We start from the raw sequence: 15078 nt of genomic DNA on the forward strand, positions 1-15078 counted from the left end.
GGGGAGGGGAGGAGTAAGTTAGGTGAAAAACAGGATATTTACAGCTTCTAATTCTCTCCCTATAAAACTTACCAATTCCAAAGGAAAAACTGTAACTTTAGAGTAGAGGAACCCGGCAGAAACCAGGATAATCAAGGGATCAAAGTAAGTTATCATCAGAAATGGGGCAAATCATAATTGTCTGCCATCTGACAGGAGGCCCAGGGAGAAAAAAAAAAAAAAAAAGCATCACTTCTGTGATGTACAACTTGAATCTAATCATAAGGAAATATCAGACAAACTCAAAATGGGGAACATTTACAAAATAACTGGCCTGTGATCTTCAAGAGTGTAGGAGATGCAGATGTAGGAATCTGCAGAGGTAACTAAATGCAATCTGCATTCAGAAATAGATCCCTTCACCATAAAGGGCATTGTCAGGATAACGGGTATAACCTCAATGGGGTCTGCAGCTTGCATGGCAGTAAGGTATCGACTTTAACTTCCTGCCCTGAATGGTTGCCCTGAATGGTTGTGCATGGCATGATCTTGTTTGTAGGACATTACATACTAAAGTATTTGGAGGTGATGGGGTACCAAGCTGGTAAGGTACTCTATAATTCAGAAAGAAAAAATGTCTCTGAGCTGTACTTGCAACTTTTCTGTAAATTTGAGATAGTTCCAAATATTTCAGAAATGTATTTAAGAAAAGAAGAATTTCACTCGGTAGTGCTGAGAGAGCACAGGGAGATGAAGTAGTCATTAAACACGGGCATGTCAGCAAATAAGCCCATAGTCCAAATTAAATATTTCACATGAAACAGTTTAGGTTCAAACGAATATTGAAATGCCCCCAAAGTAGCAGCTTCAATCTCAGTAGCGAAAGGTAATTATGCTGAACAAAAATCAAACATGCTTTAAAACAGCAAAGCACGTTAGTGGAAAGAGTCCTTTGGTTAAACCAAAGTCTCTGGTTTTAGGAACAGAACAAGGAAGGAGGAGAATAGGTCCTGCAGGAGGAGATGATGGGGTGTTTTGCTTGGTTAATTGATGGTGGCCCGCCACCACCAGGCCCTCCCTATAAATACGAGGCCTGCACAGCTTGAAAGCTTCCCAGACACCCCCACTGGGACTAAGTACTGCTCTGTGACATTTTCTTTTGCTAAATCAATCTAAAAGTCAGGGCATTCAGTCCCCTTCCCAGAGTTCAATACCCTTATTATCCACCAGGGACCTCTAATAACAGAAGTAGTAGAGGCTCCTCTGTGGGACAGCTTGAGAACATAAATAATCTGGAGGCTTCCTCAGGAAGTTCTTTAATGAGGTAAAAATTTTAATATGATGTCTGCTTTCATATATTAAAGAATTCAACACGGCCCATAAAAACTGTCTTTATAAAACAGGTTTTATGAATGTAGGCCCTTGCCCTCTCTTTGTGCTTTATACAGTCTAGTCACTGGTACCATCTACTGACACATGTGCTCCTTTCCTCTGTGACAGTGTATATTCACACTCCTGCTTCTTCACCCAGAGTGGCAGAATCTTACAGGGGATGTTTGGTAACTTAATCAGGTAAGTTCAAAGATGAGCTCACTAATAAACCACTATCAAGAGCAAATAAAATTTTTTACAGAGTAGTATTTTTGTTAAAGTGCATGTGGATGTGTTTTCTTTATTAAAGTTTCCCCCCAAAAAAGTACTTTAGTTACAAAGAAATCCCCTGCTTATCTCTGAGTGATAGTTTCATGGCTCAGTGAAAATGTAATTCTGTAGGTTCAAAGCATTCAAATACCTAAACATTTAACTATGCACTTAATGATAGTAAATGCCATCTATAAAGATAAGAACTGACTAAAGTAAAATCAATTTGGTTTTCCCTTTTCTGATGGAATGCTGTCCATTGTTAGGTAAGGAAGTACCTTGATGGGAATAAACGGACCTCTCATAAAGTTTTAAAAATGTGGGCATTATTTCCATTGCAAGAAAGTACTTCCGTCATTACACCTAGGAAGTAAACTAGTTACTCTAACAACAGACTCTGGGGATAATGCTCAAAGGACCATCTTTGAATCTTTTAGAATCACATTTAATGAACCATATCCCCCAGCACCAAAACTACTCTCCAAAAGTAAGTTAAGCACTTTTGGAAGCTGTGTTAATTCTTCTTCAGGCCATTTAGCTAATTAATCCTTCAGAGCTCTAGTAAATTATTACTTCAGTATACTAAATGATAAATCCTCTGGCTGGATTACATGATTTTTTAAAAAACACCAAATTTAAGTGGGAGACATAGCATATTATATAACTTAATTTTTAAAAGCCAAATGCCTGAGGATATACTGAGAGAAAACAGAATAGAGAGAAAAATACTAAATGAGCAAAGTAGAGAAGATAATGAGGTTTGAAAGGATCCAGCTACTTGGATTAGGCTAGAAAAAGAAGACTCCAGGCAGAAGAAACCGTTCTTCAGACAGCAGGGTCTATACTGCATGTTCTGTTAGGCTGAAGCCAAACGGGGAGAGGCAGAGTTCAGTGGCAGGTGCCTGGCAAGTTCCAGAAGCTCAGAGGCCTCTAATGATAATCTAGAGAAAGGATACAAGGCCCTCTACTAACAGAATTTCAGATACATTTTAGCTGGGTAAGAGAGGGTAAAAGCAGTACATTTCCTCTCATTTCAGAGAGGGTAAAAATGTGAAACCACTGAAAAGTGAGTAGGGTCATCTCAAGTTGAGAGATACTATTTAAAAGATATCAAGAGAGACGAGTAGAGAAATGTTGGTAATTATTTAGGAAACTTGTGGGTATGTGAGAAAGAGGGGTCAAGGATATCTCCAGGACTCTAGACTGAGTCCAGGTCAAAGATGGTGCTACAGACTAAGGGGCTAGAGAGGAAGCACACTCAACACCTAGGAACAAAGAATTCAGCTGTAAAGGGGATGTGAAATCTAAAAAGTAAGAAAAGTAAGAGCAGGGAAGCTTCCGCTGCTTTGGGAGGTCCCTCGTTCCATTCAATCAACAAAATGTTGGCAACTATCTGTGGGGCACTGGTGTAGGAGGAAAGAATAGTGTGTGGGGGACGGCTGAGCATAGATGCCAGATGGTGAAGACAGGATGAGTTGAAAGCGAGTGAGAAAACAATGTCTCTCTCAAGAGACTGGAACTTCTGGTGGTGACTTCCAGTCACAGAGAACAAGACTCCGGAGTAAAGGAAATGTACACACAATCAATGATCATGTAAAGTGGTATTCTGGACTCGATTTGGGAACAGAAAAGGGACATTAGTAGAAAAACTGGTGGAATTTGAATAAAGTACAAAGTTTAGTGATAGTGACGTACCATTGTTAATTTCTTAGTTCTGACAAATGTCCTGCAGTCATGTAAGATATTAATGTTTGCAGAAACTAGGCAAAGGGCTGAGCTCTACTATTTCTGCAATCTTTCTCAAGTCTAAAGTTATTCCAAAATGACAAGTTTACTTACAAAAAAAGGAAGAAATCCAAAAGCAGACATTCCAACCACATCCTTCTTTCCATAAATTGAAGCTTTGAGGAATTTTTTTTTCAATATTTGCTTGACTGTACCATGATTACCTACTAATTGTGAAAAAAAAATACTTGCAAAATATAGGAAGCATTCTTTTATTTCACAACTTAGAAATAATAATCGTTATAAAACATCATTCCTTCTGTTCCATAGATATGTGCTTTTTTTCAATCATCACTGAGATTACGCTCCTGAGCTTTCCCCCCCTTAATATGTTATCATAAACTTTCACTCCCGTGTAATTTAATTTTTTCCAAAAGCACTGAAGTGACCACACAATTGCTTACACACAGTTGTACCACAATGTCTTACCTACTCCAAATTTGTTGGACATTTAGGTCATTTCCAACTTTTCTCCACTTGTAATTAGTACTACAGTGAATATCATATGCATAAATTCAATGCGGATGGCTTATTTCATTAGGAGAAATTCCAAAAAATGGAGTTCCTGAGCTGAAGGAAATGTTTCTTTAACACTTTTGATAAATGCCATCACTATGTCCTCCAGAACAATGGAACAACTTATACTTCCAAGAGCAGTGTACTGGCAGCGCCCCCCGCCCATCAGCAAACAGGATCAGCATTTTTGTAACTGTTGTCAATTGGAAGGCTAAGAAATGTTCATTATTACATTTAAATGTGTATTTCTTTGCCTTCTACTAAGACTAAATGTACTTAACACATTTATATTTTAGCTACTTTTATTTCCTCTTCCATGAATTCCTGTTCGTGTCCTTTGTCTGTTTTTGCGCTGAGATCTTAGTGCATTACTTTTTCTAAATCTGTTGTGTGTATGAACCTTCTTGATTTCCACTTTAATTTTTATTATGACATTCTTTGATTTACAAAGTTTGATTTGGATGTGTATACATGTCATTTTCCCTCATAATTTCTTCTACTCTTTTTATGTTTATACAGACCTCACTGCCCCAACACTCAACTAAACAAGTATTAGCAGTAGCTAAAAAGAGCACTTAAAATTCACAAGGGGAGGAGCGCCTGGGTAGCTCAGTCAGTTAACCGTCCAGCTCTTGGTTTCAGCTTAGGTCATGATCTCACAGTTGTGAGACTGAGCTCCACATCAGACTCAGCAAGGAGCACAGAGCTTGCTTGGGATTCTCTCTTTCTCTCTCTCCCTCTCTCTCTGCCCCTTTCCCACTCTCTCTCTTTCTTTCTCTTTCTCTCTCTCTGTCTCTAAATAAATAAACTTTTTAAAAAAATTTAGAAGGGGAAAAGCCAGATCACTTGTCCAACTGAAGAAATGAGTTGTTTTTATTTTCAAGACTTCAAATGTACACATCTGGGATTACACAGTGATTGACGACACTACTTCTATACCTTTAATCATACATAATTATTAACAAATACCGAGACAAACCTTTTCTTAGTGGTATCCAATATAATTACCAAATTTTTTCAATCACCAGGAATAACATAGCTCAGAAAGTCTCCAAAAGAACCAAAAAAAGTTAATCTCAGGGCATGACTGTCAGGAAAACTCTAGTTCAGCTAGTTCCCATGGACACAAAGAGCTACACGAGACAGCATTAGTACTTTAATTATTAGCAGCTATTCTTCCCATCCCATTTCTAAGCACGATTCATTTTCTCTACCTTTGTGTTAGCAGCTACAAAGGGAGAATGTTAAAGTAATAGGTAAAGTAGAAAGCGCATAGGCTTTAGAACTTGCTAGCTGTGGGTTCAAATCCTGGATCCACCATTCACTAGTTATTTACCCTAAATAAGTCAAATGGCCTCTGAGCCAACGCTCCATCATCTGTGTAACACTGCAGTCAGTATTAGTGGCACAGACTGGGCACTCTATAAATGATTTGGTAATGATTTCCAAGGAAATGCCTTCCTTGTTGTAAAAGCAGGACTAAGAATTAAGTGTTTATTTTTCAATACAATTTTCTGTTCACATATAAATGTGCATGTGTACATTTGTTTGCTTTCCTTGTGTTATTAAGAAACTGGTAAGTGACTAAATCTTTTTTGTTTTGTAAGTAGCCTACAGAAAAAATTAAACAATGTCCAGAAACTATGGGAGGAAAATCCCCACTTTAATATGAAGATGATAGGCCCTTTAGGGAATGGTTTCCTTCATCCCACTACAAGTGGTACTTCAAAAGCCTCTCAAATAATTCAATTTGCATTTCAACTAGCAGTCTGTAGCATCTGTATGCACAAACCAAACCCCGTCCTTCCTGTAAACATGGAGCTAACTTCAGTAGTTGGGGCAAACAACAACAACCTCAGATTTGAGAAGAATAAACCACTGGGGAAACTTTTGAGAATGGACCACTACCCATAAAAACAACTCTGACAATGGAAGAACAACAGCAAAAAGTCACTTTGTATTGAAACTGAAAAACTATTTATGATAAATATATATTCGGCTATAATGGAGCTATAAATACTAAATTACTAAAAAATCTTAGTTTTAAGGACTGAACATTCTTAAATTGTTGGCCTAACTCTGCGTCTTCTTCTTCTAGAATAACTGTTTTAGCCATGGAATAAGAGAATCTAAAACAATTTGCATTCGTGTGAAAATACAGCAGCAGAGGAGAACAACAACATAATAAATCACAACCTACTTCTGAGAAGAAAAAAAAACAATGTTTAAAAAAGCCCCGCTGTTAGGGCCAGGTAGAGTCCAAATTTATTTCTAGAATTCCAGTGTTGCATAACTGAAGTGTATTTCAATGGAGCTGAACATCAAGTTACATAATTACCAAATTACTGCATTCTATTTTGCTTTTTCAGCAAAGAACATGATGGGTCTGGCTGACGGCGACAGAAGAAAAGAATTTAAAGCAGCATATTTTGCTTATAGCAGAAAACAACTTTTATTTTAAAAGCATTTAGATGGAAGATCACAAATTTTCAATTTTTTGTCCCTAAACTAAGCAATATAAAATGGTCTTTAAAAACCTCAATTTTTGTTTGTCATTTTTTCAAGGTATTTTTAGTTATTGCCATTGTTTATTTTAAAAAGCTCACTCAACAAATACTTAACATATGTTAAAAAGATCATTAGAAAAGACTTATCAAATTTATATGCTTCCTTCCCATGGAGAGTAGCACAAATATTGGACATTCAGCTACATTTTACAGAAAATTTAATAATGGAAAATATATTCCAGGAAAATATCATCTGCACTTGTTGATTTAAATTTAAAGCATCAGAGAATTAGCTGAATATTAAAAAGTTGTTATCTAAAACTTATTGATGCATTAATAACCATAATGAGCGATATTCATTTTAGAGCAAATATGCATCCTCCTCTAAAACATGACTTCAACGGAAGAGGACAGATGCAATCATTAGAAGATTAAACTACTCCGGGAAGAGCTTAAACAAAGAATTATAATAAACTAAGTAGCATCTCCCATTGTCTTGTTCTCTGGGAAGGTTTACAAGTCGGAAGTTATTTTACTTAAAGTATTTTTAAAAAGCAAATAAACGAGATCAGAGCTTCAGACTTTTTCTTGATGTATATTATGTGAAAATCTCAGATGACTAGGATGGTCTACAGAGGGGTATGGAACACAATGTCAATAAATGATGCTATGATTATACACTGAAATAAACAAACCTAAAACAATGAAAGCTACCTAACAAAAACTACACTTAAAAGTTGTTCATTGTTGTTCACAGACTAAAACTGTAAGGGATGGTCATGATTACCGTGACTCAATGGGGTGGCACCATCCCTGGGCTTCTTTTCTTCTTCAGCTTGCTCCTAGAACACAGAAAATGTGGTTTAGACCATATTTTTGGATACATATTGGACACACCAGAAAGAACTCTTCTGTGTGCAGGAAGCCAAACCATGAAAAGCACTGTAAAGGCAGCAACAATCCATGAGTAGCCAATGCCCTCAGCTGGGTGTGCGACCTCAGAGGGCACACCATGATCCATCTGGACATGGCAGGAATCCTCTATTACTGTCTTAATTCTTTTCTGGCTAAAGTATGAGAGAGAGTAAGGTTCAAAAACATTTAATATGGAAGCTGATAAGGACGCCTCCCTACTGCCTGTGTGTGACACTGTGCCAGAGGCAGGCTGATGGAGGAGTCAACTCCCACACCACAGCCAAGCCTCCTTCAGCCTACCGGCATCTATGACAATTTATTAAGGCTCAGTCAAGGTAACATTATCTAATTTTGGCCAAACTGACCTCCAGAGAAGAGACAAATGACTTCAAAGATTCCTTTGAAAAAACCCCAGACTGCATATGACAAACAATACAAGCGCCCAAAAAGACCATGGCAGAGCTTCTCTCCACCGAGCAAGCAATTCATCAGACATTCTCACAGCAACTCTCGAAGAAAGGCTGACCACCTAACAAAGACTAAGGGAATAACTTCTTTTTGAAAGATACTCACAGTAACAAAGAGCGTTTGTTAGTTGGTACTCAGAAATGTGTTTCATTTACACAATTTTGTAGTCATAAACATTGAATGCCCCCCATTCAAACTCATAATTATACACTTAAAAATTGAGGAGCAGAGTTTCCCAATTTTAAAATCCTCCAAATGAAGGGTTTCAGTGGGCTCTGAACTCACTTTTGGAAATATAAATATGCAATACCTCTGATTAGTTCCCAAGAAAAACTGTCATCAGGGAAGATGAAAAGTCAGCAGCTGAAATACACAAAAACCTTCACATAACTGACAGGGGTGCTGAGAAATGAGTGTCATGATTAGCAGGTTTGGCTAACAATCGTTTCTTCAGATTAGGCCTGTTTACTCTTGGGACATGTCTTTTTAAGCTATGACAAGGGTGACTGACCACCCCAGTTTTCCCAGGTCTGACATAGCCACAGCACTGAAGCCTGCATGTGGGGAAGCCCTAAGTTCTAGACAAACCAGGACACCCAGTGATCCCGGCTATGACAACCATTACAACCGAACCTAAAAAAACAGACTTCAGACAATGCCAACACAAAGCTTTGAATCAAGCTTTCAAAAAAGAATCATGCTTGCTAATATGTTAATGGGAGCAAACTTGTTTGTAACTGTTAAAATAAATAGCATTGATTTCATTTTTCTATGACACTTTCTTAGTTTCTTTTTTGGTTTATGGCTTTGAGGTGCAAAATACAATTTGAGTAATAGTAAATCATACAATTCTCAAATAAACGAATAACCCACATGTATTGAGATATGTGATTAATATTTCTTTATTGATGGGTAAGCACACCAGGCTGCCACTTGCTGATACAGCCAGATACAATTGATTGTGAAAGCTTGGTATCTTTCTGTACATATAATTTGTTTTTTAAGTTCATATGGCTTAAGGTAAAAATATACAGAGAAACAAATAGAGTGAAAACTTCCCCACCCATCCTCCCCACTCTGGCCAACTCATAACACCTCCACCTGCAAATCACAGTTACTAGAGTCTAATATGTCTTTGTAAAGTTTTCTTTATAAAAACACAAAGAAACATGAATATATGTTCTTATTGTCTTGCTTTTATGCACAAAGGTCACACATCATAATATAGTTTTTTCCCTCTCTTTTCATTTAACAAAATACCTCAGAGATCTTTATCAGATTATGAAGAGCATTCTCGTTTGTTCTTCACAGCCGCACAGCATTACACTGAATGGATATTTCATGATTTACTTAACTGGTTCCATATTTATGGATATTTGGGCTATTTCCAATCTTTTTTTCCCCCAGTCATATAATGCTACAGTGAAAAACCAGCACGTATGTCATTTTGCATATGTGCAAGGGTATCTATGGAATGACTTCTCAGGAGTGAAACTGCCAGTCAAGAGACTCGTGCTTTCCTGCTGCCAATCCCCACACGAGCTTTCCCACTCAACAGTCTCACAAGCCTTGGATCAGTGCCTGCTTTCCCACAGCCTTGTCACCAGGGTGTGTTATCAAATTTTTGGATTTTTGCCAAGACGGCGAGTGACAAACATCTCACTACAGTTAAATGTGCGTTTGTTACATTATGAAGAAACTGAAGATCACTTTGTATATTTAAAGCCACTTGTATTTCCTTCTCTGTGAAATATCTTTTTACATCCTTGGTCCCTTTTCTATTGGAATGATTGCTCATCTTTGGGTCTTGATAAATGAGGAAGATTAGTCCTTTGTTTACATTATGAGATGCATTATTCTTTTTCCCCAGTTTGTCATTTGTCTTTTTCATTTTTCTTATGGTATTTTTTAATATGTAGGGATTTTTGTTGTTTCAGAAATGAAATTACAAACTTTTCTTTCGTGGCTTCTCAATTTGAATAATCATTAGAAAATCCTTCTCCACTCCCAAATTATAAAAACCTTCTACTTTGCTTATGTCTATTACATTTATGGTTTATTTTTTCACATCTGATCTTTGATAAATCTGAATCTGAGCCAGGATATAGTGTGAAGTAAACATCCAGTATTTTCACCCAAGTGGCCCTTCACCTCTCCCAACATGTATGGACAATATACTGAACTCCCATGTGCATTTGCTCCTACTTCTGGCATGTCTCTTCTGTTTCTTTGTTTATCTGTCTTTTCAGTTAGCAGTACCAACACTGTTTTAATGATGACGGCCTTGTGTTTTAATATGATTCCTAGACTGTTTAGCGTCTACCCACAATAAGCGAGTTCCCTTCTGTTCAAGTTTTAGAGTCAGGCATCTGAGGGTTCATCCCCAATCCACCTTACCAGTGGTATGACGCTGACCAAGTGACCTAATTTCTGTGAGCCTCAGTTTTCTAATCTGTGATCTGGAGATCATCTTAACTTCTTTACTGAATTGCTCCAAGGAATAGAGATCCACGGGTAAAACCTGACTGCAGCCTGTAACACATGGCAGACTCTCCATGGTAGCCGTCACAGTTATTCTGCCAGATTTCAAGCTGCAGACTTGAAATGGATCCAGACTTAATAAAAATTAAGTTAGCCTTCCTATTTGTGTTTACTGACTGAAGAAACATATCTCAAATGAACAGAATCTCTGATGAAAGAAGAATTCTGAGAGAGAGTAGAGAAGAATCTTAAACCACTAACTGAATTAATTACCTATTTAACAAATTTATTGAGCTATTCTTATATGGCAGGAAATGCACTGGGTTTTAAGGAGCAAATGAAACACAACACCCAGTGTTTGTTCACTGACAACCCATCATCTGATAGGCGTTTACTACTGAATGGCTGACTGAGGAAAGAATGAAGCCTCACATTTACTCTTCTGTCCCCCCAGCTCCTTATGACATACATTCTCACCCCCACTGCGACAACCCTGCAGCTGCCCGTTCTCCATGCACCACTCTGGCCTCACCTCTGCCTTCCTGCCTTCATGCCTCTCATGTGCAAGCATCCCCACTGCTCTCCGGACTTTCTGTCCTGCCCACCCCCTGTTCTGTTCGCTCTGACACCTGCCAACCCACTCTCAGTCTCACAGACAAGATGACCAATGGATCCACATCTCCCTCCACCATGTTTCAAACCTGCAGATCCAAAGTCCCACTACACAGCTTCATCTGGATGCCTTACAAGCTCTTGAAACTCAGTAATTACCAAAGGGAATTCATCATTACACTCTGAACCTCTTCTTATCCCCTGCCCAAAGTTCCCCAAACTCACTCTGCACTTTGCTTCACCCACACCCCCTCCTCCACCAGCTACTCTCCTTGCGGATTCTCAGATGACCCTAATGAGCAATGCCTTGTAGAATCCCCTCCCCTGAGCAGGGGTGAAATTTGTTACTTACTTCTAGACCAAAGAATATGCCAAGGTGATGGGACAGTCAGTTTCTCAACTGCATTACAATATATGACTCCACACTAGCTGACTAAAGCAGGAGGATCTCCGGCCTTGAAATAGCAGGCTGCCATGCAGTGAGAGGACCCCATGACAAGGAACTGTGCAGGGCCTCTTGGAGCTAAGACTGGATCTTGCTTGAGAGCCAATGAGAAAACAGGACCCACATTCCTACAACCACAAAGAACAGAATTCTGTTGACAACCATATGAGCTTGGAAGAGGCCATTGAGCTCCAAAAAGATCTCAGCCAGACCAACACTTTGATTTTACCCTTTGATACCCCAAGCAGAAAATTCATTTAACTCATGCCTAGAAGACTGACCTATGGAAAGTGTGAGGTAATAATAAATGGCTGTTTTAAGCCACAAAGTTGGTGGCAATTTGTTAAGCAGCAATAGAAAACTAATACATGCCTATTTATCCTTTAGAAGTTAACACAAGGAGGTCTCCTTGCTCTTACTTCCTCCTCCCCTCTCCGCCCATGTTAAACTGGGTAACCTACTGAATCCTGGAAATTCCCTGTACAAATCTCTATTATTGGGCCTATCATCTGTCTTATTGGACTCACCTGCTTTGAGGAACTTACTGAAGGCACAGTCTCAACCATCTTTCATCCCCAAAAGGTAACTTGGCACCTAGTCTAGCTCAACAAATATTTGCTGAATGAAGGCATGAATGCAAGTACTTTTCCACCTGGTAGATTTCACATCCAAAGTTATCACGCAATTAATAAAGTAGCATCCTGATAAAACATACTATAACCTAGAGCTTCTCAAAATTTAACCTGTGTATGAATCACCTGGGTATTTTGTTAAAATGCAGATCTTGACTCTATAGGTCTGGAATAGGGCCTGAGATTACCAGTGTCCAACAAGCCCCAGCTGAAGACACTTCTGAAGGTCTGTGGACCACAGCATGAGCTGTACAGCCACCATCTTCCAGGCAGAGGGTGAGAGTAGAGAAGCCATCCTATCTACCTCTGTTCTACTGCATGTGAAATGATGAACTGAATCGGTCTAATTTTCTATGGCAGTTCTTTACCCCAATTTCATCCCTTTTTACCCACTCAATACACAGGAAATTTACATAATTTGAAACAACACCAGTCTCTTCTCATAAAGGTTTTACTGCAAAAACTGAAATGGTAACAAGAAATAGTATTCAAGAGTTGATTATGTGAGCACAACAGCTACTGAAGCATTTTTATAATCACTGTATCATTCAAATATAAAAAGAAATATATAATATGCTGTCTGTCACTCCGTTAGTGGATTAGGATGTTTGGTTCACACTTCTTTATTTGCTATTGAAATTCTGCCTAGATAGAAGAAACATATCCTTCCAAAAATAACATTACCTCTCACTTCAGAGTTAAATTATCCAAGCTCCTTATGTACATATGTTTTTTTTTTTTTTTTGGATGGATCAGGTTATAGATATGTAGACATATATATGAAAGGTCACCATTTTGTATTTAAGAATAAATTTATATTTCTCTTAAGATACACCGACCTCATTTTTTTTTGGAAAATTTTGCAAATAAAAGAGGATTTAATATCTTAAAATAGATCAGAAAAATGCTGAATTTGGGGTCAGGTGACCCAAGGTCAAGTTCCAGTCCCACCCACAAAGAGGTATGTAACCATGAACAAATGACATATGTTATCTGCACCTACTTTTTCTTGTCTATAAGAAAAGGGATTGGACCAAATATTCTCCTGCAACAGGAACTCCTGCAAGTTTTAACATTCTGTGCTTCTGTCTGAGCTAACTAATTATTTCATTAAGGTAATAAATCCACACTGCTATTAATGACTAGAGAGTTAATTTTTTTAAAAAGGAAAGGAAAAATGAGCACTTTTCCTTATCTTCCCAGGCAGAACACTTAAGGAAATCAGTATGAGTTGAGAAAAATAAAACCATTACTGTGATTTCTCAGGTTTCAAACTTTACTCTTGAAAAAGGGAAGGGAGTGGTTTACTCTGAAAAAGGGAAGGGAGTGGTTTAAGGAACATAAAATAAGTCTTGCTTGGTGCATTTCCATTCACCAATTTAAAATCCATCATTTTGGAAGAGAGGGTGATGAGGTGAGATAATAACCAAAAGGCTTCTTGTTCTGCTGCCTCCTGATGGACCCGGATGCATCATATACTTTTACTACAAGTTACAGTAACTTTTCTGATTAATAAGTGTCGACATTTCCCTGTCTATGAATTCCAATCAAGGAAGCAAAACAAAAGATTTTCACCTATTGATATGTGGTTTGCAATTTCAAGTCTCTGCCCTGGAACTTCCAGATACTGCCCCTTCCTTTCTTTCACCCTCAGACCAGTCCCTGGAGCACTGGAGGATTTTCCAGCAACCACTATTCCTCTCCCATAAGAATACAGGATGACACCTATTGGTTTCATGGACAGTGGAAAACACTTGAAATCCCCTTCAATGACTCCACTAACAAACTACCATTTGAATTTCACTTGCTGTCTCAAGTCCACTTTTCAAATTCTCTTTTTCTCTGATTCAATGTGGGTGACAAATTGAAGACAAATGAAATTAACCTTTCAGATAAAATAAAAAAACAGAAAAGGATTATTTTTCATTGCTTTACTGCAATTCAGATGGAGACAGAGAGAAAGAAATGATCTCATTTTATTCAAATATTCAATATTCATTGTGAGCAAAAACTATTTTTCAATGGCAGTCATCTCTGGATCTGTTAGCATCACTCTACCTGAATAAAAACAAAATCCCATGTTAGAGGCCTAGACTCCGAGGAGGAAGGCTGTAATATAATTGTTACAAATGGTATGTGCCCTGTTCAGGGCCAGCTAGGAGCGGGGGGGGGGGGAATCCCAGGCATATTTAAAACAGTATCTGCTAAGATGTCTCTAAAAAATCAAAGAGAAAAAAATCTAAAATAGCTCTATAAATATCTCCTCTCTATGGTTCCCCCATACATATTTTTTGAGGTGGTAGAGGGGCACAGGGAGAGGGAGAGAAAATCTTAAGCAGGCTCCATGCCCAGTGCAGAGCCCGACATGGGGCTCGATCTCACAACTGTGAGATGGTGACCTGAGCAGAAATCAAGAGTCAGACGCTTAACCGACTGAGCCACCCAGGAGCCCCTAGTTCCCCCATATATAAATGCATTCTATTGGCTGATGCAAACTAGTATATCAGTCATGTGTAGGGCAACAAAATGATAAAAAATTAAGTACTACTGAAGATTAAGAAACCAATGTAACCTTACCCTAAACATTTTCTCACTAATTAAGGATATTACAAAATAATTTCATTACATTATGCCCAAGTAAAAGCCAACCACAGCTCCCTCCTGCCAATACGTATATCAAGTTCAGCAGATACAATATCAGGTACAACTTCCTCTGCTCCATCTTCAAGACTCTCTAAGCTTAACCACTCACGTCCATCTTAGTCATCTTGCTATTTCATTATGTACCAAATCTTAGACTCACTGAAATGGAAAGACCCTTAAGATCTTTTAATCTAAGACTCTGGTTCTATAAATAAAAAAGCTGAGGCTCAGCCTGGTGAGGGACTTATCCTTGGTCATAGAGCTAATAATTATCATCAGAGCCAAAAACTGAAATCCAAATATTCTGACCCCCAGCCCAACACTCATTCTGCAAAACTGCCAACAGCAACATCTGCTCAATGAGACAAGTAATTATAATCTTGTCATTTATCACATATGTCATATTTGCTTCCAACCCCATACCTTTACTCATGCTGCTTTCTTGGCCCAGACA

General features: G+C 38.3%; 1 protein-coding gene across 4 annotated transcripts in view; it reads right to left on the reverse strand.

The window, feature by feature from the left end:
• L3MBTL4 (L3MBTL histone methyl-lysine binding protein 4) overlaps nucleotides 1-15078 on the reverse strand; it is a 359374-nt gene that overhangs the window by 330774 nt on the left and 13522 nt on the right. For all 4 annotated transcript variants that reach the window (XM_040479355.1, XM_040479359.1, XM_040479357.1 and 1 more), the window contains one exon: nucleotides 7216-7270. In XM_040479355.1, the coding sequence (XP_040335289.1) occupies nucleotides 7216-7270 (55 nt within the window). The remainder of the gene's footprint in view (nucleotides 1-7215; nucleotides 7271-15078) is intronic.

This window comes from Herpailurus yagouaroundi, unplaced genomic scaffold (assembly GCF_014898765.1).
Source record: "Herpailurus yagouaroundi ecotype Mexico unplaced genomic scaffold, PumYag 142, whole genome shotgun sequence".
Classification (NCBI taxonomy): Eukaryota; Metazoa; Chordata; class Mammalia; order Carnivora; family Felidae; genus Herpailurus; species Herpailurus yagouaroundi.